General features: G+C 45.8%; 2 protein-coding genes across 7 annotated transcripts in view; both read left to right on the top strand.

Moving 5' to 3' along the window:
• LOC115140266 (netrin receptor UNC5D-like) overlaps positions 1-26,794 on the top strand; it is a 273,232-nt gene that overhangs the window by 226,954 nt on the left and 19,484 nt on the right. For 5 of the 6 annotated variants that reach the window (XM_029678536.2, XM_029678535.2, XM_029678532.2 and 2 more), the window contains 2 exons: positions 4,162-4,545; positions 6,468-6,552. In XM_029678536.2, the coding sequence (XP_029534396.2) occupies positions 4,162-4,545; positions 6,468-6,552 (469 nt within the window). The remainder of the gene's footprint in view (positions 1-4,161; positions 4,546-6,467; positions 6,553-26,794) is intronic. The other variant, XM_029678534.2, reaches the window with a different exon arrangement.
• Positions 8,501-24,862, top strand: LOC135574634 (sericin-1-like). Its single transcript, XM_065026078.1, has 2 exons — positions 8,501-8,628; positions 23,843-24,862. The coding sequence occupies exons 1-2, from the start codon at positions 8,501-8,503 to the stop codon at positions 24,270-24,272; spliced, it is 558 nt and encodes a 185-aa protein (XP_064882150.1). The 3' UTR covers positions 24,273-24,862.

Genomic DNA, 26,794 nt, shown 5'->3' with positions numbered 1-26,794 from the left:
CTGATCTATGTCTACTGCAATCAGTAACAAATCACTACCAATCAGTAACAAAACATTACTTCTCATTGCACCACACTGTTCCATTTCTTTATATCAGTTCCGTCAAATGTAACATGTCCCATTATATCCTCGGTTTTTGATTGCAGAGCAATAGCTTTTAATAGTGTTACATTTTGGACTTTCATAATTTTCAGGCACTAGACTAGATGATGAAGTTACGAGAAGCAGCACGGAGCTTCAGAATACCCTGTAGTTAGTCTTGCAGTGGAAACACCCTGAATACCCTGTAGTTAGTCTTGCAGTGGAAACACCCTGAATACCCTGTAGTTAGTCTTGCAGTGGAAACACCCTGAATACCCTGTAGTTAGTCTTGCAGTGGAAACACCCTGAATACCCTGTAGTTAGTCTTGCAGTGGAAACACCCTGAATACCCTGTAGTTAGTCTTGCAGTGGAAACACCCTGAATACCCTGTAGTTAGTCTTGCAGTGGAAACACCCTGAATACCCTGTAGTTAGTCTTGCAGTGGAAACACCCTGAATACCCTGTAGTTAGTCTTGCAGTGGAAATACCTTGAATACCCTGTAGTTAGTCTTGCAGTGGAAACTATAGAGGTCGACCGATTAATCGGGCCGATTTCAAGTTTTCATAACAATCGGAAATCAGTATTTTTGGGTGCTGATTTCCCGGTAAAAAAAAAAATGTATTTAAAAAAAAAAACATTTTTGTATACCTTTATTTAACTAGGCAAGTCAGTTAAGAACACGTTCTTATTTTCAATGATGGCCTAGGAATGGTGGGTTAACTGCCTCGTTCAGGGGCAGAACGACAGATTGCCTGTTACTCGAATGCAGTAAGCCAAGGTAAGTTGCAAGCTAGCATTAAACCCATCTTATAAAAAACAATCAATCATAATCACTAGTTAACTACACATGGTTGATGATATTACTAGATATTATCTTGTGTGTCCTGCGTTGCATATAATCTGCCTGAGCATACAAGCATCTGACTGAGCTGTGGTAGGCAGAAGCAGGCGCGTAAACATTCATTCAAACAGCACTTTCGTGCGTTTTGCCAGCAGCTCTTCGTTGTGCGTCAAGCATTGCGCTGTTTATGACTTCAAGCCTATCTACTCCCGGGATGAGGCTGGTGTAACCGAAGTGAAATGGCTAGCTAGTTAGCGCGAGCTAATAGCGTTTCAAACTTCACTCGTTCTGAGCCTGTGGTTGTTTCCCTTGCTCTGCATGGGTAACGCTGCTTCGATGATGGCTGTTGTGGTTGTGTTGCTGGTTCGAGCCAAGGGAGGAGCGAGGAGAGGGACGGAAGCTATACTGTTACACCGGCAATACTAAAGTGCCTATAAGAACATCTAATAGTCAAAGGTTAATGAAATACAATTGGTATAGAGGGAAATATTCCTATAATTCCTATAATAACTACAACCTCAAACGTCTAACCTGGGAATATTGAAGACTCATGTTAAAAGGAACCACCAGCTTTCATATGTTCTCATGTTCTGAGCAAGGAACTGAAACCTTAGCTTTCTTACATAGCACATATTGCACTTTTACTTTCTTCTCCAACACTTTGTTTTTGCATTATTTAAACTAAATTGAACATGTTTCATTATTTACTTGAGGCTAAATTGATTTTATTGATGTATTATATTAAGTTAAATTAAGTGTTCATTCAGTATTGTTGTAATTGTCATTATTACAACAACAACAAAAAAATCGGCAGATTAATCGGTATCGGATTTTTTGGTCCTCCAATAATCGGAATCGGCGTTGAAAAATCATAATCGGTCGACCTCTAGTGGAAACACCCTGAATACCCTCTAGTTAGTCTTGCAGTGGAAACACCCTGAAGCACAACACAGATCAAGCCCTCCAGTAATTAACGATTTCCCTAAAAATAAAACAACATTAGCCTCCTGCCTTCCACCCCTCACCAGGCAGCAGCTGGGCAGCAATTACTTTTTGACTGCTGTTATCGTGGCACAGGGAGTCCTGGGGCCCTAATGTCTGGATGTGCCAGATAGCTGCACACAGTGTTTGGCAGTGTGGCCAGGCGTCTAATGGCTGTGGCTGAAGACGCCCCTCCTTGGCCTGTTGAGTCCATGCTGTGAGCTGAAGGACTCCCCTCACTTACAGGACGGTCACCGTCACAGACCCCTCAGCCCATTCCCAGCCACACACACACACTTATGCACAAGCACACAGCCCCAGCCGTGTGCTGTGCCCACAGACAGAGAAAGACTGTGTCCTCCATGAGGGTGACTTTGTGTACAGAGAGGAACTGACTCAAACAGATGGATCATGGAGATCAAGCTGTGTATGCTTGGTAGTTACATTTACCTCTGACCAGTGACTATGGCTCAGCCATGGCCTGAATATCTACCGTATCTCATGTCCAGGTTATTTACCTGTACTGTAACTCTGTGTTCGTCAACTAGCTTGGCATATTATTCACACTAAAAGCCTATTTTCCATCAGTTCACAGAGAGTGCACAGAGCACTTGACTTCAGCCTATGGCTCCTGCAGAGAGAGCTACATTTGAAGTCAGAAGTTTACATACACCTTAGTCAAATACATTTCAACTCACAATTCCAGACATTTAATCCCAGTAAAAATGTCCTGTCTTAGGTCAGTTAGGATCACGACTTTATTTTAAGAATGTGAAATGTCAGAATGATAATAGAGAGGATGATTTATTTATTTCATCACATTCCCAGTGGGTCAGAAGTTTACATACAATCAATTAGTATTTGGTAGCATTGTCTTTAAGTTGTTTAACTTGGGTCAGCCTTCAATAAGCTTCCCACAATAAGTTGGGTGAATTTTGGCCCATTCCTCCTGACGTAGCTGGTGTAACGGAGTCAGGTTTGTAGGCCTCCTTGCTCGCACACGCTTTTTCAGTTCTGCTCACAAATTCTCGATAGGTTTGAAGTCAGGGCTATGTGATGGCCACTCCAATACCTTGACTTTGTTGTCCTTAAGCCATTTTGCCACAACTTTGGAAGTATGCTTGGGGTCATTGTCCATTTGGAAGACCCATTTGCGACCAAGCTTTAACTTCCTGACTGATGCCTTGAGATGTTGCTTCAATATATCCACACAATTGTCCTCCCTCATGATGCCATCTATTTTGTGAAGTGCAACATGATGCTGCCACCCCTGTTCTTCACGGTTGGGATGGTGTTCTTCGGCTTGCAAGCATCCCCCTTTTTCCTCCAAACATAATAATGGTCATTATTGGCCAAACAGTTCTATTTCATCAGACCAGAGGACATTTCTCCAAAAAGTATGATCTTTGTCCCCATGTGCAGTTGCAAACCGTAGTCTGGCTTTTTTATGGGGTTTTTGGAGCAGTGGTTTCTTCCTTGCTGAGCGGCCTTTCAGGTTATGTTGATATAGGACTCGTTTTACTGTGGATATAGATACTTTTGTACCGGTTTCCTCCAGAATTTTCACAAGGCCCTTTGCTGTTGTTCTGGGAGTGATTTGCACTTTCGCACCACAGTACGTTCATCTCTAGGAGACAACGCATCTCCTTCCTGAGCGGTATGACGGCTGAGTGGTCCCATGGCGTTTATACTTGCGTACTATTGTTTGTACAGATGAACGTGGTACCTTCAGGCATTTGTAAATTGTTCCCAAGGATGAACCAGACTTGTGGAGGTCTACAATTATTTTTCTTGGCTGATTTCTTTTGATTTTCCCATGACGTCAAGCAAAGAGGCACTGAATTTGAAGGTAGGCCTTGAAATACATCCACAGGTACACCTCCAATTGACTCAAATTATGTCAATTAGCCTTTCAGAAGCTTCTAAAGCCATGACATAATTTTCTGGAATTTTCCAACCAAGCTGTTTAAAGGCACAGTCAACTTAGTGTATGTAAACTTCTAGCCCACTGGAATTGTGATACAGTGAAATAATCTGTCTGTAAACAATTGTTGGAAAAATTACTTGTGTCATGCACAAAGTAGATGTCCAAACTGACTTGCCAAAACTATAGTTTGTTAACAAGAAATTTGTGGAGTGGTTGAAAAACTAATTTTAATGACTTCTACCAAAGTGTATGTAAACTTCCGACTTCAACTGTAGGTGTTTTAGATTACTGAATGACTATGTGGCTGTGTGCATCTCTCATCTCTCTAGGGAACCCACTGCTTCTCAACTCCTCTCTGCAGACAGACCTGACAGTGGGTGGGACCTACAGCAGCCCCATCTGCTTCCAGGACTCCATAGACAACAAAGAGCTCTTTGACCCCCTGCCAGACATCAAGGTCAAAGTTCAGAGCTCCTTTATGGTTTCACTAGGTGTGGCCGACCGCGCTGAGTACCATGCTGCCAAAGGCCATCCGCCTGAGACCTTCCCCAGGGGGCTGAACCGAGACTACAGCAACAGCACTGTGGAGAGACGGAGCACCAAGAAGGGCCTGCTCACCCCCAACAGCCCCCACCTCAACCCCACCAAAGATCAGCTGGGAACCACGGGCGTGTTTGGGCATCTGGGCGGCCGGTTGGTGGTGCCAAATACTGGTGAGCTTCAGGACTCTGAATTACACTTGAAGCTGTGTTTGAAGCATAATTAAACAGTTGGTGTTGCCAAATACTGGTGAGGTACAGTACATGATTTATAAAGACAGATGGCTTGACTACTTTTTAATTGCTTCTCTCTGATAATATTGTCTCATTATAGCATTTTTTTTTCACTGTGTCCATTCTAAGAGAAAATTAAGTTCTCAATTCAGCAAAACCATGCACACACGTGACTAATTAAAAGTAAACGTAGGCTTAGTATATCTGTCATGGCTAGTGAAACCAGGGATGCATCCCAAATGGGCACCCGATTCTTCTATATAGTGCCCTATGGTTCCTGGTCAAAAGTAGTGCACTATAAAGGGAGTATGGTGCTATTTGTGATGCATTCCAGGTTCCTTTAATCTCACTATAGTCTAACGCATGTTGCTACAGTACTGTATAGCGAGCTAGTATAGATGTTTGTTATTCTTCTACATCAGGGATCATCAACTAGATTCATCGGCGGGACAATTTTTTGTAGACTGCAAAATGACCACAAGAAGCCCAAACAGATATAACATTTCACTAAAACATAATTATTTCAAACCTTGCTTACATTTGTATAGGATCACGTCTCTTATGCGTGGAAGTACTTTGGAACAGATTTCCAAAATTAAAATCACTTGGAGCTGATCTGCTGGTGTTTTTACAGTCTTATGTCCACCAATAAAAAAATGCAATTAAAATTGGGAACACTGCTATACGTTCCCACCAGCTCTCCCAGGCAAACAGGGGTCAGGCCTCTTACCATAGACCCTAACTTCAAGTAGAGGTAGATGAGTTCATGAGGACTGCCACAGCTGTCAGGATCAACAGTTCCATGTGAACTGTAGCTCTGACGTCTCTCTCCTGGGTCCTCGTGTGTGTAGAGCCCTCTGTTCCACTGGAGAGGCACAGTGAAATCAGGCTCCTGCAGTCTCCTGGATGTGTGAGTAGAGAGACTCAGAGCAGTCAAGTGGATCACTCACCTACAATCTGCTGTACCTATAACAACGCTCAATGGATGGCCATACATGGCCAACACTTATCACTAACTGCCAGTCTCTTCTTTCAGGGTGGATACATATCCTACACACTCAAGCACAAGTGATCACACGCATGAACATGCACACACAGACAACCTTCAATACAATATTAGTCATCAGTCTCTCCTGTGGGATTTAAACTGATGATGTTCAAGCTTTTCCTATGTGAGATGTGAGTTTATTTATTTTGGCTTCCAAAGGTTCCCTGTCACGCTGATGATTTAGCAGGTCCTGTAGGGCTCCTATACAGCGATCACCAGTAAAATGTCTGACAAGGCGGCAGGTGTTGGTTTAATGAAAGCTAACTAGTTGATTTGCCAGTAGGGAGATGGCAGGCGGGACGACGACGAAACGCACCCTTTACTGTTTATAGACAGGCAGGTATTGAATCTCTGTCTATCCCCTAGTCTCCTGCTAACCTTTTTAAGGTTCCACACAGGATTTTATGCATTGTTTGTGTCTTGTTTTTATGTATGCTCAGATTTCACAAGGTAAATGGCATTGTTTGTAATAGATTAATTGTGTTTTGAAGCTGTGGGGCTGTGTTTACACGTAATATTATGCGCCTCTGTGCTACGCCACTGTTATAACTATCCAGCTCAGGGCTCCATCTATGCATTTGGTTTGCTAACTTGCTAGCTAAGTGGTTAGATGTCAAGAACAAGCTTCTTGGTTACAGCAGAGACAATCAATCCCCTCCTGGATCAAGATCCCTGTTGCCTAAATTATGGGTGTAAATATGTAAATAGCGCCCCTTGTGTGGATTTCCGGTATACCCCGGTGAGGTACAGAAACGGTATGAAAATATGGATACCGCCCTACTGTAGTTGTTGACCCTGTTGTTGTGTCTTGCAGGTGTCAGCCTGCTGGTACCCCATGGGGCGATCGCTGAGGACCCAACCTCTGAGATGTTCATGGTCATAAATCAGGGAGAGTCCAGGTGAGAGCACATCTCATGATCGTCTGTCTTTCAGTCCCCATCTATTTCCTCATCTTGCTTCTTTCATCAAACTTTACCATTCTAGCTATGCTACTTGTCCACCCTTCCCCACCTATGTAACGATGTACACTGAGAGTCGGGAAGCAAGTTCAGGGAGTGAATACATTTAATAAATGAACAAAACAAGAAACACAAACAGTCACCGACATGTAACAGCAACAAGGACGACTGGGGAAGAAACCAAAGGGAGTGACATATAAAGGGCAGGTAATCAAGGAGGTGATGGAGTCCAGGTGAGTGTCATTATGAGCGTACCGCTGGGGACAGGTGTGCGCCCTAGCGAGCAGCCTGGTGACCTAGAGACCGGAGAGGGAGCACACGTGACAACGCATTTCCACCGTCTGAGGTAAAAGCGTAATAAATAACCCAGTGTATCCATTACAGTTCTGCATAGCTGAATATTTCTTTAGCTAATTTAGGCAAATAAAAACCTCCAAATGAAGACTTATGAATATAGTCTGTCCTGCTCAGTATAAACGTCGGTGACCCTTCCCACTCTGTGTTTATGGAGGGCTCTGGCAGATAGGCTATGGTGCTCGCTGGGTCCATCTAGCAGTCTCCACAGGAATCCTTTAGGTGTCAAGATCAGGCTGATCATTTCCACTGTAGCCTCACAGAAAACAACAGAAAAAGTTCAGTTCATATGCAGCAAGCTGGGTTTATTTCCAATTTAGTCCAACTGACTTCAAGGAAGTAAAGTCCATATACCCAGTAAAGTAGTGACACACACAGACCGTAGGAAGAAAGAATATGGGTTGAGGTGGTGGGTCTTTCGTCTTGACATACAGTATTATTCATTCCCGTCATGGGCAGGTAATGATCCTGTGATGGACTCCCCTCTCCAGGGGGCCTCTGCTCTGGCTGCTCCTTAGTTGAAGCCCCCTGGGGCTACAGCCTGGTAGCCGTCACCACTCATTCACAGCTTTCCATTCCAACACAGTGGGGGAAGGAAGAAGTGTGAAACTCCAAGGAAGGGACCTAAAATGGCTGACATTTCATGGTCTGAGCATTCAAAGACAGCTATACTCATTGTTTTCAGTATGTTCCGTGCATACCCGACCTGGGTGAAATATTTCAGAGTAGCTATATGAATTCTAGATTTTCTATTAATTTCAAATATACCTGAAATATACCTTCAAGTACAGATGGGTTCAGGCCTGACAAGTAAATGGTATTTTTTCCACTCTATGTGAACGATTCAGTGTTACACGAGTGAGTCTGTTTACTGTGTAGACATCTCTCCCTGACTGAGGTTTGTGGACTTGTCATCCTGAGAGCTGTCACTCACTATCTATCCTCACCAGCCAGAGGTGCCAGCAGAGAATTGCGTCCTTTCTTCTCTCTAAACCAAACAATCCACAGCCAATAGACTTATCCCAGCCATATAACAGAATTCCAGGTTGTTATTTTATTCTGTCAAAGGTTTGGGGATTTTTTTTTTAAGACAGTTGGTTTTGGTGAAGTTGGAGATATTTCCTTTGCCCCCAATTGTTAGATGAAAGCATTTGTGTTTGGTAAGATGGATCTTTTAACCTATTGGGGCAGAATCAGCCCAACTTTCTAACCACAGGCAGAATTTGAGTTCATGGTGGTAAAAATCAAACGCAGTATATAAACATTTCTTCTGTTGTGGTCTGGTCTATTGCAGATCTGTTTATATTTCAAAACCAGAGCCACCTGTTTTATACACCCACATTTCTACAACAACTTGGGAAGTGAATTTAAAGTTCTACATTCTAAATGTTCTTTATTGAAGTTCCGGATGATAGGTGTTTTCCCCTTGTGGTGTCGGTGTTACGGTCATGACTGGGGCTGTGCAGTGCATCTAGATGGTGTGGGAGTACGGTTATGGACGGGGCTGTGCAGTGCATCTAGGTGGTGTGGGAGTATGGTCATGGCCGGGGCTGTGCAGTGCATCAAGGTGGTGTGGGAGTACGGTCATGGCCGGGGGCTGTGCAATGCATCTCTCCCCCTTGAGGATGAAATGACTCTTCCGCCCAGCCACTGTACCTTCTGGTCAGCCTCAACAACACCCCACAGGGACAGACTGTGTCTGTTGTCCAAATGACACCCTATTCCCTTTATAGTGCACTACTTTTGACCAGGGCCCATAGTTACACTATACAGTGTAGAGAATAGGGTGCCATTTGGGATGCAGATTGCCTGTTTATTCTGGCTGTCCTGCTGGAAAGATGTGCAAGTTCTCCTAAGCCCCCTCGGGTCATATGGTCATTTGATCAGCAGGTGGGATGTCACTGACTGTCTCTGGCTGTAGCCATTGGTAATGGTGTTAACATAGCATTCATTTTAAAGCCACTAAAAGGCATGTACAAAAAATATCATAAATCTGATCTTGTAGTCTATCATGTAGAGTGTTCCCCTTTATGTACCAATCTGATGAATGTCCCTGTTCTCTGCCCAGGAATATGCATCGCCTTAAGAAATGGACAAAAACCCAGTTGGACAGGCAGGTGGAAGCCTACAAACAAATCAAGGTGAAGCTAATGGAGCATGTTAATGTGTGCATTTATTTAGCCCTGCGCAGCCTCTCCTCTCTCTGTGGCGTTGTGGCCCAATATGCCACTTTGCACAGCTCCCCAGTCCCTGAAGAGAGAGTGATCAGTCACTTTGAATAATGGACCTCATCTAGGGCCAGGGAGGCAGCCGAGCCATACGTAGGTACAGGACGCTTCATGATGATGACAAGTGGAATTGAAAAAGAGGGATGCACCCTAAATAGCACCCTAAATAGTACACTACTTTTGACCAGAGCTGGTCAAAAGTAGTGTACTGTATAGGGAACAGGGTGAAGTTTGGAATGCAGAGAGGTACTTCTGCTTTTTTGTGCTGCTACTGCTGGACTCTTCTCACTCATAAGTGGTAGGCAGCTACTTAAAACCCAGGTAATCTGCTCCTTGCATAGCTGCTCTTACTGTTGAATGTGTGATCAGGCTTGTCGCTGTTGGCTGAAGGATAATCAGAGATATCGCTGGCTCATTCCAATCTATGCAGGGCTGCTGGTGATTGAGAGTGAGCAGTGAGATCTCGTCTGAATAAAAAAAGGTACATGATGACTGTGTGAGGTGGAGGTTGCATTCATAAGCACAGAATATGCAACCATATAATGTATTGCTGTTTGTTACTGCATTCCCTAGTAGGGTATTCAGAATATTGTGCTGTTCAATAACACGAGCCAGTAAAATATATATATTTACATTTACATTTACATTTAAGTCATTTAGCAGACGCTCTTAGCCAGAGCGACTTACAAATTGGTGCTTTCACCTTATGACATCCAGTGGAACAGCCACTTTACAATAGTGCATCTAGGTCTTTTAAGGGGGGTGAGAAGGATTACTTTATCCTATCCTAGGTATTCCTTAAAGAGGTGGGGTTTCAGGTGTCTCCGGAAGGTGGTGATTGACTCCGCTGTCCTGGCGTCGTGAGGGAGTTTGTTCCACCATTGGGGGGCCAGAGCAGCGAACAGTTTTGACTGGGCTGAGCGGGAACTGTACTTCCTCAGTGGTAGGGAGGCGAGCAGGCCAGAGGTGGATGAACGCAGTGCCCTTGTTTGGGTGTAGGGCCTGATCAGAGCCTGGAGGTACTGAGGTGCCATTCCCTCACAGCTCCGTAGGCAAGCACCATGGTCTTGTAGCGGATGCGAGCTTCAACTGGAAGCCAGTGGAGAGAGCGGAGGAGCGGGGTGACGTGAGAGAACTTGGGAAGGTTGAACACCAGACGGGCTGCGGCGTTCTGGATGAGTTGTAGGGGTTTAATGGCACAGGCAGGGAGCCCAGCCAACAGCGAGTTGCAGTAATCCAGACGGGAGATGACAAGTGCCTGGATTAGGACCTGCGCCGCTTCCTGTGTGAGGCAGGGTCGTACTCTGCGGATGTTGTAGAGCATGAACCTACAGGAACGGGCCACCGCCTTGATGTTAGTTGAGAACGACAGGGTGTTGTCCAGGATCACGCCAAGGTTCTTAGCGCTCTGGGAGGAGGACACGATGGAGTTGTCAACCGTGATGGCGAGATCATGGAACGGGCAGTCCTTCCCCGGGAGGAAGAGCAGCTCCGTCTTGCCGAGGTTCAGCTTGAGGTGGTGATCCGTCATCCACACTGATATGTCTGCCAGACATGCAGAGATGCGATTCGCCACCTAGTCATCAGAGGGGGGAAAGGAGAAGATTAATTGTGTGTCGTCTGCATAGCAATGATAGGAGAGACCATGTGAGGTTATGACAGAGCCAAGTGACTTGGTGTATAGCGAGAATAGGAGAGGGCCTAGAACAGAGCCCTGGGGACACCAGTGGTGAGAGCGCGTGGTGAGGAGACAGATTCTCGCCACGCCACCTGGTAGGAGCGACCTGTCAGGTAGGACGCAATCCAAGCATGGGCCGCGCCGGAGATGCCCAACTCGGAGAGGGTGGAGAGGAGGATCTGATGGTTCACAGTATCGAAGGCAGCCGATAGGTCTAGAAGGATGAGAGCAGAGGAGAGAGAGTTAGCTTTAGCAGTGCGGAGTGCCTCCGTGATACAGAGAAGAGCAGTCTCAGTTGAATGACTAGTCTTGAAACCTGACTGATTTGGATCAAGAAGGTCATTCTGAGAGAGATAGCGGGAGAGCTGGCCAAGGACGGCACGTTCAAGAGTTTTGGAGAGAAAAGAAAGAAGGGATACTGGTCTGTAGTTGTTGACATCGGAGGGATCGAGTGTAGGTTTTTTCAGAAGGGGTGCAACTCTCGCTCTCTTGAAGACGGGAGGGACGTAGCCAGCGGTCAGGGATGAGTTGATGAGCGAGGTGAGGTAAGGGAGAAGGTCACCGGAGATGGTCTGGAGAAGAGAGGAGGGGATAGGGTCAAGCGGGCAGGTTGTTGGGCGGCCGGCCGTCACAAGACGCGAGATGTCATCTGGAGAGAGAGGGGAGAAAGAGGTCAGAGCACAGGGTAGGGCAGTGTGAGCAGAACCAGCGGTGTCGTTTGACTTAGCAAACGAGGATCGGATGTCGTCGACCTTCTTTTCAAAATGGTTGACGAAGTCATCTGCAGAGAGGGAGGAGGGGAGGATTCAAGAGGGAGGAGAAGGTGGCAAAGAGCTTCCTAGGGTTAGAGGCAGATGCTTGGAATTTAGAGTGGTAGAAAGTGGCTTTAGCAGCAGAGACAGAGGAGGAAAATGTAGAGAGGAGGGAGTGAAAGGATGCCAGGTCCGCAGGGAGGCGAGTTTTCCTCCATTTCCGCTCGGCTGCCCGGAGCCCTGTTCTGTGAGCTCGCAATGAGTCGTCGAGCCACGGAGCGGGAGGGGAGGACCGAGCCGGCCTGGAGGATAGGGGACATAGAGAGTCAAAGGATGCAGAAAGGGAGGAGAGGAGGGTTGAGGAGGCAGAATCAGGAGATAGGTTGGAGAAGGTTTGAGCAGAGGGAAGAGATGATAGGATGGAAAAGGAGAGAGTAGCGGGGAGAGAGAGCGAAGGTTGGGACGGCGCGATACCATCCGAGTAGGGGCAGTGTGGGAAGTGTTGGATGAGAGCGAGAGGGAAAAGGATACAAGGTAGTGGTCGGAGACTTGGAGGGGAGTTGCAATGAGGTTAGTGGAAGAACAGCATCTAGTAAAGATGAGGTGGAGCGTATTGCCTGCCTTGTGAGTAGGGGGAAGGTGAGAGGGTGAGGTCAAAAGAGGAGAGGAGTGGAAAGAAGGAGGCAGAGAGGAATGAGTCAAAGGTAGACGTGGGGAGGTTAAAGTCGCCCAGAACTGTGAGAGGTGAGCCGTCCTCAGGAAAGGAGCTTATCAAGGCATCAAGCTCATTGATGAACTCTCCGAGGGAACCTGGAGGGCGATAAATGATAAGGATGTTAAGCTTGAAAGGGCTGGTAACTGTGACAGCATGGAATTCAAAGGAGGCGATAGACAGATGGGTAAGGGGAGAAAGAGAGAATGACCATTTGGGAGAGATGAGGATCCCGGTGCCACCACCCCGCTGACCAGAAGCTCTCGGGGTGTGCGAGAGCACGTGGGCGGACGAAGAGAGAGCAGTAGGAGTAGCGGTGTTGTCTGTGGTGATCCATGTTTCCGTCAGTGCCAAGAAGTCGAGGGACTGGAGGGAGGCATAGGCTGAGATGAACTCTGCCTTGTTGGCCGCAGATCGGCAGTTCCAGAGGCTACCGGAGACCTGGAACTCCAAGTGGGTCGTGCGCGCTGGGACCACCAGATTAGGGTGGCCGCGGCCATGCGGTGTGGAGCGTTTGTATGGTCTGTGCAGAGAGGAGAGAACAGGGATAGACAGACACATAGTTGACAGGCTAGAGAAGAGGCTACGCTAATGCAGAGGAGATTGGAATGACAAGTGGACTACACGTCTCGAATGTTCAGAAAGTTAAGCTTACGTAGCAAGAATCTAATTGACTAAAATGATTAAAATGATACAGTACTGCTGAGGTAGGCTAGCTGCGTTGTTGACACTACCCTAATCAAGTCGTTCCGTTGAGTGTGAAGTTTCTACAATGCTGCTACTCGGGGCTAGCTGGCTAGCTAGCAGTGTTGGTTACGTTACGTTGCGTTAGGAGAACGACAATAGCTGGCTAGCTAACCTAGAAAATCGCTCTAGACTACACAATTATCTTTGATACAAAGACGGCTATGTAGCTAGCTATGTAGCTAGCTACGATCAAACAAATCACACCGTTGGGACATTAATGAAATGAAATGAAAATGTGATACTACCTGTGGAGCGAAGCGGAATGCGACCGGAATGCGAAAGTTCTATTCAGTAGACGTTGGCTGGCTGTTGGCTAGCTAGGAGTGTCTCCTACGTTAAGGACGACAAAATAGCTGGCTAGCTAACCTCGGTAAATTAAGATAATCACTCTAAGACTACACACTCTAAACTACACAATTATCTTGGATACGAAGACGGCAAAGACAACTATGTAGCTAGCTAATACTACACTAATCAAGTCGTTCAGTTGAGTGTGATAGTTACTACAGTGCTACGGTAGCCGGTGAACGTATGCTAGCTGGCTAGCTGCTAGGCAGATAGGAGGACGACGAAATACGATAATTACGCAATTATCTTTGATACACCGACGGCTATGTAGCTAGCTAAGAAGAAATTGCTAAGATTAGACAAATCAGACCATTGTACTATAATGAAATGTAATGAAATGTAATGAAATGTAATGAAAAAGTTATACAACCTGCAGACCGAAGGAGACCGAAGCGCGGATGCGACCGGCTCGCTCCAACCCGGAAGCAACTATATATTATAAAAGGAAAAATATAATGTTTTATCAATAGAAGTCCTGACTCATTGAACATGTTTGGAAAGTCTAAGAGGTGTCTGCATTATACAGTGGGATACAATATACACAGTACACCAAACATTAAGAACACCTTCCTAACATTGAGTAGCCCCCCCCACACACACAAACACGCACGCCTCTTTTGCCCTTAGAACAGCCTCAATTCGTTGGGTAATGGACTATACAAGGTGAAGAATGTGTTCCACAGGGATGCTGGCCCATGTTGACTCCAGTGCTTCTCACAGTTGTGTCAAGTTGGCTGGATATCCTTTGAGTGACGGACCATTCTTGATACACAGGAAACTGTTGGGCATGGAAAAACCCAGCAGTGTTGCAGTTATTGACACAAACCGGTGCATCTGGCACCTACTACCAAAGCCTGTTAAAATCTCTTAGGGATGATGCGGCATATAGTCCCTGTGCAGGAACATCAATCAGCGGAAATTTCAGAGCGCCACCTATAGTTTTCGATAAAACTCAAACTTTCAATAAAACACACATGCAAGGTACTGAATTAAAGCTACACTCGTTGTGAATCTAGCCACCAAGTCAGATTTGTAAAATGCTTTTCGGCGAAAGCATGAGAAGCTATTATCTGATAGCATGCACCCTCCAAAATAGCTGAACGACACATAAACAAAATATTTTGCGGTAGCCGGCGCTACACAAAACGCAGAAATAAAATATAAAACAATCATTACCTTTGACGATCTTCTTTGTTGGCACTCCTATATATCCCATAAACATCACAATTGGGTCTTTTTCCTGATTAAATCCGTCATTGTATAGGCAAAATGTCATTTTATGAAGGCCGGTCTGATCCAGGAAAATTCCCCTTTACAAGACGCAACGTCACTTTTTAAAATTACAAAAGTTGCCTATAAACTTTTACAAATCACTTCAAACTACTTTTCTAAACCAACTTTAGGTATTAATAAACGTTAATAATCTATCAAATTGATCACGGGGCGATCTATATTCGATAGCAGCAAGTCTTGAAATCATCGTCCATGTTTTGACTTTCATAACATCCTGCGGTGCGCCCCAAGACAGGAAGTGCCTATACGTCATCTAACCAAGGATAAAGCAGCCATGAAACGCCAGTACTGGCGACATCGTGTGGAAGCTGTAGGCATTGTAATGGTAACCTCATTTATTTTCTGTCGCCTTAGACAATACATTGACTGGCGGATTAATATTTATTTTGTGTTTTTGGTGAACAGTTTTCCCTGGGATTTTTACTCCTAAACACGTTCTGTTATAGCCACAGACACGATTTAACCAGTTTCAGAGACTTCAGAGTGTTTTCTATACACACATACTTATCATATGCATATACTATATTCCTGGCATGAGTAGCAGGACGTTGAAATGTTGCGCGATTTTTTTACAAAAAGCTGCGAAAATTCGCATCATCCCTAACAGGTTTTAACCTGTTGCGTCGAGCAATCCCGTATCCGGGAGCGTAATTATAGCCTCAAGCTCATTACCATAATGCAACGTTAACTATTCATGAAAATCACAAATGAAATTAAATAAATATTGGCTCACAAGCTTAGCATTTGTTAACAACACTGTCATCTCAGATTTTCAAAATATGCTTTTCAACCATAGCTCACAAGCATTTGTGTAAGAGTATTGAGAGCTAGCATAGCATTAAGCCTAGCATTCAGCAGGCAACATTTTCACAAAAACAAGAAAAGCATTCAAATAAAATCATTTACCTTTGAAGAACTTCGGATGTTTTCAATGAGGAGACTCTCAGTTAGATAGAAAATGTTCAGTTTTTCCAAAAAGATTATTTGTGTAGGAGAAATCGCTCCGTTTTGTTCATCACGTTTGGCTAAGAAAACCCCCCGAAAATTCAGTCATTACAACGCCAAACTTTTTTCCAAATTAACTCCATAATATCGACAGAAACATGGCAAACGTTGTTTAGAATCAATCCTCAAGGTGTTTTTCACATATCTATTCGATGATAAGTCATTCGTGGCAGTTTGGTTTCTCCTCTGAAGCAAATGAACATCTTGGCCATGTAATGTAATGTTACACTGAGGAAGTACAGTTCCCGCTCAGCCCAGTCAAAACTGTTCGCTGCTCTGGCCCCCCAATGGTGGAACAAACTCCCTCACAACGCCAGGACAGCGGAGTCAATCACCACCTTCCGGAGACACCTGAAACCCCACCTCTTTAACCTCTTGCCTCTACTTGGGACGCTTGCGTCCCAACTAGAGCTCTGGAAATGCAAATGCACTACGCTAAATGCTAATAGTATTAGTTAAAACTCAAAAGTTCATTAAAATACACATGCAGGGTATCAAATTAAAGCTACACTCGTTGTGAATCCAGGCAACAAGTCAGATTTTTAAAATGCTTTTTGGCGACAGCATGAGAAGCTATTATCTGATAGCATGCACCAATACACTACAACAGAAAAGCACAGCAGGGGTCGTAAACAAAATAATTAGCATTTCGGCGTTACACAAACCGCACAATAAAATAGAAAACAGTCATTACCTTTCACCATCTTCTTTGTTGGCACTCCTAGATGTCCCATAAACACTATTGGGTCTTTATTTTGATTAAATCGGGCCATATAAAGCCAAGATATCGTTATATGTAGACTGTGTGATAAACGAAAAAAACAGCGATTTCACAACGTAACGTCATTTTTTAAAATTCAAAAAGTAGACGATAAACTTTCACAAAACACTTCGAAATATGTTTGTAATGCTACTTTAGGTATTAGTAAACGTTAATAAGCGATAAAAATCATCCATAGGCGATGTAGAAATCATTAGCTGTCGTCTTGGAAAAATTTTCAGGAGAGAGCTCTTCCGGAATGATCTGGGCGGAGACCGGAGGTAAGTCGTGCCCCTCTTTCGGTTCAACCAAGAATCAAAGAGGATTCAATTCACAAGACTCTAGACAACATGGGGATGCTGTGGGAGTTGAATGCTCGGTCTTATCTAATTCGGCTCACTGTTAACAATTGCTGGAAGTGGCGCAAGGATATTTATTTCCATTTTCTGTGATCAGGTTTTCCTGCGCTTTCCGATGTAACGCACGTTATGTAATAGCCACAGTCGTGATTTAACCAGTTTTAAAAACGTCCGAGGGTTTCCTATCCACACATTCTAACCATATGAACGTACTATATTCCTGGCATGAGTAGCAGGGCGCTGAAATGTTGCGCGATTTTTAACAAAATGTTCAAAAAAGTAGAGGGTCGACTGAAGAGGTTAAGGAATACCTAGGATAGGATAAAGTAATCCCTCTCACCCCCCCCCCCCTTAAAAGATTTAGATGCACTACTGTTCCACTGGATGTCATAAGGTGAATGCACCAATTTGTAAGTCGGTCTGGATAAGAGCGTCTGCTAAATGACTTAAATGTAAATGTAAATGGTAAAATGCACGCAGCTGGAGATTGCGCAATAATTGCAACGGAGGACACCAAGCGGGGCACCTGGTAAATGTAGTCTCTTATGGTCAATCTTCAAATGATATGCCTACAAATACGTCACAATGCTGCAGACACCTTCGGGAAACGACAGAAAGTGTAGGCTCATTCCTTGCGCATTCACAGCCATATAAGGAGACATTGGAACAAAGCGTATTCAAAATCTGGGGCATTTCCTGTTTGAAATGTCATCTTGGTTTCGCCTGTAGCATCAGTTCTGTGGCACTCACAGATAATATCTTTGCAGATTTGGAAATGTCAGAGTTTTCTTTCCAAAGCTGTCAATTATATGCATAGTCGAGCATCTTTTCGTGACAAAATATCTTGTTTAAAACGGGAACGTTTTTTTATCCAAAAATTAAAAGAGCGCCCCCTATATCGAAGAAGTTAAAAGGCACTTAAATCTTTTGTCTAGCCCATTCACCCTCTGAATGGCACACATACACAATCCATGTCCATCCTTCTTTAACCTGTCTCCTCCCCTTCATCTACACTGATTGAAGTGGAATTAATAAGTGACATCAATAAGGGATCATAGCTTTCCCCTGAATTCACCTGGTCAATCAAATGTATTAATAAAGCCCTTTTTACATCAGACTAAAACCCCAAACAGCAAGCAATGCAGATGTAGAAGCATGGTGGCTAGGAAAAACAGAAAGGAAGGAAGGAACCTAGGAGGAAACCTAGAGGAACCAGGCTCTGAGGTGTGGCCAATCCTCTTCTGGCTGTGCCGGGTGGAGAAAACAGAACATGGCCAAGATGTTCAAACATTCATAGATGACCAGCAGGGTCAAATAATAATAATCACAGTGATTGTAGAGGGTGCAATAGGTCAGCACCTCAGGAGTAAATGTCAGTTGGCTTTTCATAGCCGAGCAGCAGGTGCGGTAAAGCGTCAAAAACAGCAGGTCCGGGACAAGGTAGCACGTCCGATGAACAGTTGAAACTAAGCAGCAGCATGACCAGGTGGACTGGGGACAGCAAGGAGTCATCAGGCCAGGTAGTCCTGAGGCATGGTCCTAGGGCTCAGATTTAGAGAGAGAGAGAATACGTAAATTCACACAGGACACCGGATAAGACAGGAGAAATACTCCGGAGGTAACAGACTGACCCTAGCCCCCCGACAAAACTGTTGCAGCATAATTACTGGAGGCTGAGACAGACACTGTGGCCCTGTCCAACAATACCCCCAGACCGGGCCAACCAGGCAGGATATAACCTCATCCATTTTGCCAAAGCACAGCCCGCACACCACTAGAGGGATATCTTCAACCACCAACTTACTACCCTGAGACAAGGCCGAGTATAGCCCACAAAGATCTCTCCCATGGCACGAACCCGAGGGGTGCGCCAACCCAGACAGGAAGATCACGTCAGAGACTCAACCCACTCAAGTGACGCACCCCTCCTAGTGACAGCATGGAAGAGCACTAGTGAGGCAAGAAATTAGAGGGTTAGAGGCAGGAAATCCCAGTGGAGAGAGGGGAACTGGCCAGGCAGAGACAGCAAGGGTGGTTCGTTGCTCCAGTGCCTTTCTGTTCACCTTCACACCCCTGGGCCAGACTACACTCAATAATAGGACTTACTGAAGAGATGAGTCTTCAATAAAGACTTAAAGGTCGAGACGAGTCTGCGTCTCTCACATGGATAGGCAGACGAATCCATAAAAATGGAGCTCTATAGGAGAAACCCCTGCCTCCAGCTGTTTGCTTAGAAATTCTAGGGACAATAAGGAGGCCTGCCTTTTGTGACCGTAGTGTACGTGTACAATATTTATTCCACGGGACATGCTAGGTCCAGAGTATGACTGTGGCAGTGAGTAGGTCCGGAGACATGTTGGACAAAACCCACTGAGTCGATGATGGCTCTGAAAGCCTTTTGGAGTGGGTCTGTGGACTTTTCCATGTGAATATTACAGTCACCAAAAATGTGAATATTATCTGCCATGACTACATGGTCCAGTAGGAACTCAGTGAGGAACGCTGTATATGGCCCAGGAGGCCTGTAAACAATAACTATAAAAAGGGATTGAGTAGGCTGCATCGATTTCTTGACTAGAAGCTCAAAAGACAAACCTAGTCATTTTGTTTTGTAAATTGAAATTTGGTATCGTAAATGTTAGCAACACCTCCGGCTTTGTGAGATGCGGTAGGGACATGGTCACTAGTGTAACCAGGGGGAGAGGCCTAATTTAACACAGTAAATTCATCAGGCTTAAGCCATGTTTCAGTCAGGCCAATCACGTCAAGATTATGATCAGTGATTAGTTCATTGACTATAACTGCCTTGGAAGTGAAGGATCTAACATTAAGTAGCCCTATTTTAAGATGTGAAATATCACAATCTCTTTCAATAATGACAGGAATGGGGGAGGTCTTTATTCCAGTGAGATTGCTAAGGCGAACACCTCCATATTTAGTTTTGCCCAACCTAGATTGAGGCACAGACAAGGTCTCAATGGCGATAGCTGAGCTGACCACACTGACTGTGCTAGTGGCAGACTCCACTATGCTGGCAGGCTGGCTGACAGCCTGCTGCCTGGCCTGCACCCTATCTCATTGTGGAGCTAGGGGAGTTAGAGCCCTGTCTATGTTCATAGATAAGATGAGAGCACCCCTCCAGCTAGGATGGAGTCAGTCACTCCTTAGTAGGCCTGTTTGTGGGTGAGTCCCAGAAAGAGGGCCAATTATCTACAAATGCTATCTTTTGGGAGGGGCAGAAAACAGTTTAACCAGTGATTGAGTTGTGAGACTGCTGTAGAGCTCATCACTTACCCTAACTGGGAGGGGGCCAGAGACAATTACTCGATGCTGACACATCTTTCTAGCTGATATATACGCTGAGGCTATGTTGCGCTTGGTGACCTCTGAATGTTTCTTCCTAACGTCGTTGGTACCTAAGTGGATAACAATATCTCTATACTCTCTACACTCTGCCAGTTTTGGCCTTAGCCAGCACCATCTTCAGAATAGCCTTAACTTCAGTAGCCCTGCTCCCTGGTAAACAGTGTATGATCGCCGGATGATTCTTTTTAAGTCTAATACTGCAGGTAATGGAGTCGCCAATGACTAGGGTTTTCAATTTGTCAGAGCTAATTGTGGGAAGCTTCGGCGTCTCAGACCCCGTAACGGGTGGAGGAGAGACCAGAGAAGTCAGATGGGGAGAACCAGTTGAAAGTTTCTGTCGGCTGAATGAGCGACACCGGTTGAGCATTCTGACAGAATTTCCTTCCAGAAGCCATGAGATTGTCCGGCGGCCGGTGTTGTGCCGAAAATCTCCCCCCCTTCGCGTTCTTCAGTGCTGCGACTTGCTTGCTATATGAGATTTGTCCATTTAGCCTACATTTCACTGATCTTAGTAGCAGAAAGCAATCTTGTATGCAGTTTTCGGTTTGGCTTTTTATGTTTCAAATGTATGTGGCTGTTCTTGCTTGTATGCACACGTGGGCGCCCGGTGTCGTCCCCGGCAGGATGCCGCCCAGGCCCGTACTTAAATCTGATACATATTTTGTTTTAGTTTATAAATAAATCTCTTTGCCAAAATTCGTCATCTCTCCTATGTCTTATTTGACTAGTATTTTTGAAAGTGTAAGGATAAAAGTTCAGCCCTAGTTGTTCTGTGGTTGTTCGGGCGGCAGGTAGCCTAGTGGTTAGAGCGTTGGGCCAGTAACCGAAAGGTTGCTCGAGAGCTGACAAGGTAAAAATCTATTGTTCTGTCCCTGAACAAGGCAGTTAACCCACTGTTTCTAGGCATCATTGTAAATAAAAATGTGTTCTTAACTGACTTGCCTCGTTAAATAAAAGGGAAAAAAAGTTTCTTGCTTGCCAACATTTTACTCCCTCCTCTGTTTAATATAACACATATACATGTATTATTCATTTAGGTTGCCTATTCTGATGTGAAGTTTGTTATATAGAAAGTATTTGACTGATGTGTGCCACAGAAAGTATTTACCTCTAGCCACAAAATTAAGGAAATTAGAAGGGGGGGGGTTCTGTCAGGGGGGAGATTTTTGGCACAACACCGGGACTGTGCGAGGGGATTTATACTACTAACTGTAATTATTTGTGGCACAGACACTGTTTCATAATTTCCTACACTTAAAATACCCTTGCCTAATGATTGCATGTGAAGCTGGGCTTGCAGCTCGGCTATCCTCACCATAAGGCGATCGTTGTCCTGTACATTATGAGTACAGCGACTGCAATTAGAAGGTATGATGTTAATGTTACTACTTAGCTTTGGCTGGTGGAGGTCCTGTAGAACCATGTCCAGATAAAGCGTCCGGGTGAAAAACATTTTGGGAAAAAATTGAAATATAAAACGGTAATTAAAAAGTAAAAACCGTAAAGTTGGCAGGTAGCAAAGTAACGCGAGCAACAAAACGCACAGCAGCATGTAAACAAGTCCACAAGGTGTGACAGGAAATGACATCAGTCCATGTCATGGAAGGAGCAGGTGTTCTTAATGTTTAAATACTCACTGTACATTGACAGTGAAAAGTGAACCATCAAAGATCCTAACCATTGTTTGGCAGTCCACACTACAGTATGTGTCAATCCTACTGAAATAGTTCACAAAGTCATCTGCCACAATGTTATTTCTGTCATTGTTTATGCCTCAGGGTATTTGTTTAAAGTAACACAGTGTATCTTGATGCTGTGAACTTTCCACCTTGCTCCCTCGAGGATCTGGATATAGCCTTAATCACTTTTTATTTAGGGGAGGAAATCTAGATAAATCTCAGATCTCTGGTCTGTCATGACTGATATGAGCTTAGAGAGCTTTGCGAAGGCATCACGCTTCCTTGATCTTACTTGGCCTTTTTAAACCTCTGCCGCCCGCCCACCCACCACCCGCTGCCGCACCGGCTACCCCTCCTGGCAACAAAACATTCCGATGCTATTTATTGTCAGACATTTTTTTTAATGAACACATCGTATTTGAAGGTAAATTGTATTCTGACTTTACATCTTGGGTATCTAGCAGGGATGCCAAGAATCAAACACCTGCAGGCGGCTCTTGGTTTCTGTCTGCTGTTTGTGAATTTGCATGACTCCCCACCACCCTCATTAGTTTTTCCTCATTAATTGCTTTAATTTCATGCAGCACCACCACAAGAGATGATCAATAGTAAAGATAATCACTCCAATATGATAAGCACGAGGCTGATGAATATGCTAAGTCAATGCGGGATCCCTTTATAGGACTATTAGTGCTGCACACTCAAGCCTTTATCATACAGTACATTATCTAAAATACTGTATGTCCTTCTTTTATATAGGGAATACAGTGCCTATGGAAATTATACAGACCCCTTGACTATTTCCACATGTTTATGTTACAGCCTTAATCTACAATTAATTTAAAAATAAAACAAAGCGAAAATAGGTGATTTGAAAAACAGAAATGCCTTTTTTACATCAGTATTCAGACCTTCAGACCCAATTCCGTGTCTCAGACCCTATGAGACACGGAATTGAGCTCAGGTGCCTCCTGTTTCCATTGATCATCCTTGATGTTTCTACAACTTGATTGGAGTCCACCTGTGGTAAATTCAATTGATTGGACATGATTTGGAAAGGCCCACAACTGTCTTTATAAGGTCCCACAGTTGACAGTGCATGTCAGAGCAAAAACCAAGCTATGAGGTCGAAGGAATTGTCCGTAGAGCTCAGAGACAGGATTTGTGTCGAGGCACAGATCTGGGGAATGGTACCAAAAACATTCTGCAGTGTTTAAAGTCCCCCAAAACACTGTGGCCTCCAAACTGGCCAAACTGAGCAATTGGGGAAGAAGGGCCTTGGTAAGAGAGGTGACCAAGAACCCGATGGTCACTCTGAGATAGCTCTAGAGTTCCTCTGTGGAGATGGGAGAACCTTCCAGAAGGACAACCATCTCTACAGCACTCCACCTGTAACGGCTGTTTGAAGAAGTGGACCAAAGCGCAGCGTGGTAAGTGTTCATGATTTATTAATAGAACTGAACACTGAATAACAAAGAGAATGAACGAAACCGAAACAGTTATGTCTGGTGCAGACACAAAAACAGAAAACAACTACCCACAAAACACAGGTGGGAAAAGGTTACCTAAGTATGGTTCTCAATCAGAGACAACGATAGACAGCTGCCTCTGATTGAGAACCACACCCGGCCAAACACACAGAAATAGAAAACATGGAACACAAAACATAGTGCCCACCCCAACTCACGCCCTGACCAAACCAAAATAGAGACATAGAAAGGATCTCTAAGTTCATGGCGTGACAGTACCCCCCCCCCCCCCCCCCAAAGGTGGAGACTCCGGCCGTAAAACCTAAACCTATAGGGGAGGGTCTGAGTGGGACGTGAACCCCGCTCCAACTTAGGCTTGGCCCACTTAGGTGGTGCCTCTGGAGCGGGGACCCTCGCCGCCGACCCCTGACTGGGGACCCTCGCAGCGGGCCCTGGACAGGAGGGCGACTCTGTCAGCTCCGGACAGGAGGGCGACTCTGTCAGCTCCGGACAGGAGGGCGACTCTGTCAACTCCGGACAGGAGGGCGACTCTGTCAGCTCCGGACAGGAGGGCGACTCTGTCAGCTCCGGACAGGAGGGCGACTCTGTCAGCTCCGGACAGGAGGGCGACTCTGGCAGCTCCGGACAGGAGGGCGACTCTGGCAGCTCCGGACAGGAGGGCGACTCTGGCAGCTCCGGACAGGAGGGCGACTCTGGCAGCTCCGGACAGGAGGGCGACTCTGGCAGCTCCGGACAGGAGGGCGACTCTGGCAGCTCCGGACAGGAGGGCGACTCTGGCAGCTCCGGACAGGAGGGCGACTCTGGCAGCTCCGGACAGGACGCAGGCACAGGACTCACCAGGCTGGGGAGACCTACTGGAGGCTTGGTCCGTGGAGGAGGTATAGGATAGACCGGGCTGTGGGGGAGCACTGGAGATCTAGTGCGTAGCCTTGTCACCACTCTTCCTGGCTGAATGCCCAGTCTAACCCAGTCTAGTTCTCCTGGCGAACTGGAGAAACCGTGCTTAGAGCTGGCGCAGGATATCCTGGCCCGAGGAGATGCTCTGGAGAGCAGGGCTGGCACAATCCGTCCTGGCTGGATCCTCACCCTAGCACGGCAGATGCGGGGAGCTGGGATGTAGCACACCTGGCTAAGAACGCGTAATGGAGAAACCGTGCGCTCCACCGCATAACACGGTGCCTGACCAGTACGACGCCTGCCACGGTAAGCATGGGGATTTGGCTCAGGTCTCCAACCTGACTCTGCCACACTCCCCGTGTGCTCCCCCCAAAAGTTTTTTTCGGGCTTCCTTGCCAGCCGTGTTCCCTCATAATGTTGCCGCTCAGCCTTAGCTGCCTCCAGTTCCTCCTGTGCGCGGCGATACTCCCCCACGTGCCTCCAGGGTCCCTTCCCTTCCAAATCAAATCAAATCAATCAAATCAAATTTTATTTGTCACATACACATGGTTAGCAGATGTTAATGCGAGTGTAGCGAAATGCTTGTGCTTCTAGTTCCGACAATGCAGTGATAACCAACAAGTAATCTAACTAACAATTCCAAAACTACTGTCTTATACACAGTGTAAGGGGATAAGGAATATGTACATAAGGATATATGAATGAGTGATGGTACAGAGCAGCATACAGTAGATGGTATCGAGTACAGTATATACATATGAGATGAGTATGTAGACAAAGTAAAAAAAGTGGCATAGTTAAAGTGGCTAGTGATACATGTATTACATAAGGATGCAGTCGATGATGTAGAGTACAGTATATACGTATGCATATGAAATGAATAATGTAGGGTAAGTAACATTATATAAGGTAGCATTGTTTAAAGTGGCTAGTGATATATTTACATCATTTCCCATCAATTCCCATTATTAAAGTGGCTGGAGTTGGGTCAGTGTCAATGACAGTGTGTTGGCAGCAGCCACTCAATGTTAGTGGTGGCTGTTTAACAGTCTGATGGCCTTGAGATAGAAGCTGTTTTTCAGTCTCTCGGTCCCAGCTTTGATGCACCTGTACTGACCTCGCCTTCTGGATGATAGCGGGGTGAACAGGCAGTGGTTCGGGTGGTTGATGTCCTTGATGATCTTTATGGCCTTCCTGTAACATCGGGTGGTGTAGGTGTCCTGGAGGGCAGGTGGTTTGCCCCCGGTGATGCGTTGTGCAGACCTCACTACCCTCTGGAGAGCCTTACGGTTGAGGGCGGAGCAGTTGCCGTACCAGGCGGTGATACAGCCCGCCAGGATGCTCTCGATTGTGCATCTGTAGAAGTTTGAGTGCTTTTGGTGACAAGCCGAATTGCTTCAGCCTCCTGAGGTTGAAGAGGCGCTGCTGCGCCTTCTTCACGACGCTGTCAGTGTGAGTGGACCAATTCAGTTTGTCTGTGATGTGTATGCCGAGGAACTTAAAACTTGCTACCCTCTCCACTACTGTTCCATCGATGTGGATAGGGGGGTGTTCCCTCTGCTGTTTCCTGAAGTCCACAATCATCTCCTTAGTTTTGTTGACGTTGAGTGTGAGGTTATTTTCCTGACACCACACTCCGAGGGCCCTCACCTCCTCCCTGTAGGCCGTCTCGTCGTTGTTGGTAATCAAGCCTACCACTGTTGTGTCGTCCGCAAACTTGATGATTGAGTTGGAGGCGTGCGTGGCCACGCAGTCGTGGGTGAACAGGGAGTACAGGAGAGGGCTCAGAACGCACCCTTGTGGGGCCCCCGTGTTGAGGATCAGCGGGAGGAGATGTTGTTGCCTACCCTCACCACCTGGGGGCGGCCCGTCAGGAAGTCCAGTACCCAGTTGCACAGGGCGGGGTCGAGACCCAGGGTCTCGAGCTTGATGACGAGCTTGGAGGGTACTATGGTGTTGAATGCCGAGCTGTAGTCGATGAACAGCATTCTCACATAGGTATTCCTCTTGTCCAGGTTGGTTAGGGCAGTGTGCAGTGTGGTTGAGATTGCATCGTCTGTGGACATATTTGGGCGGTAAGCAAATTGGAGTGGGTCTAGGGTGTCAGGTAGGGTGGAGGTGATATGGTCCTTGACTAGTCTCTCAAAGCACTTCATGATGACGGAAGTGAGTGCTACGGGGCGGTAGTCGTTTAGCTCAGTTACCTTAGCTTTCTTGGGAACAGGAACAATGGTGGCCCTCTTGAAGCATGTGGGAACAGCAGACTGGTATAGGGATTGATTGAATATGTCCGTAAACACACCGGCCAGCTGGTCTGCGCATGCTCTGAGGGCGCGGCTGGGGATGCCGTCTGGGCCTGCAGCCTTGCGGGGGTTAACACGTTTAAATGTCTTACTCACCTCGGCTGCAGTGAAGGAGAGACCGCATGTTTTTGTTGCAGGCCGTGTCAGTGGCACTGTATTGTCCTCAAAGCGGGCAAAAAAGTTATTTAGTCTGCCTGGGAGCAAGACATCC

The sequence above is a fragment of the Oncorhynchus nerka genome, linkage group LG13, assembly GCF_034236695.1.
Source record: "Oncorhynchus nerka isolate Pitt River linkage group LG13, Oner_Uvic_2.0, whole genome shotgun sequence".
In the NCBI taxonomy this organism is placed as follows: domain Eukaryota; kingdom Metazoa; phylum Chordata; class Actinopteri; order Salmoniformes; family Salmonidae; genus Oncorhynchus; species Oncorhynchus nerka.
The sequence above is the reverse complement of the archived record's forward strand: the minus strand, read 5'-3'. Positions and strand labels throughout refer to the sequence as shown.

Coding starts and splice junctions, on each gene's coding strand:
- LOC135574634 (XM_065026078.1), top strand. CDS start 8,501: ATGGTCATGGCCGGGGCTGTGCAGTGCATCAAGGTGGTGTGGGAGTAC. Junction 8,629..23,842: donor CCCAGCCACTGTACCTTCTG/GTCAGCCTCAAC, acceptor CTCTGTCAGCTC/CGGACAGGAGGGCGACTCTG.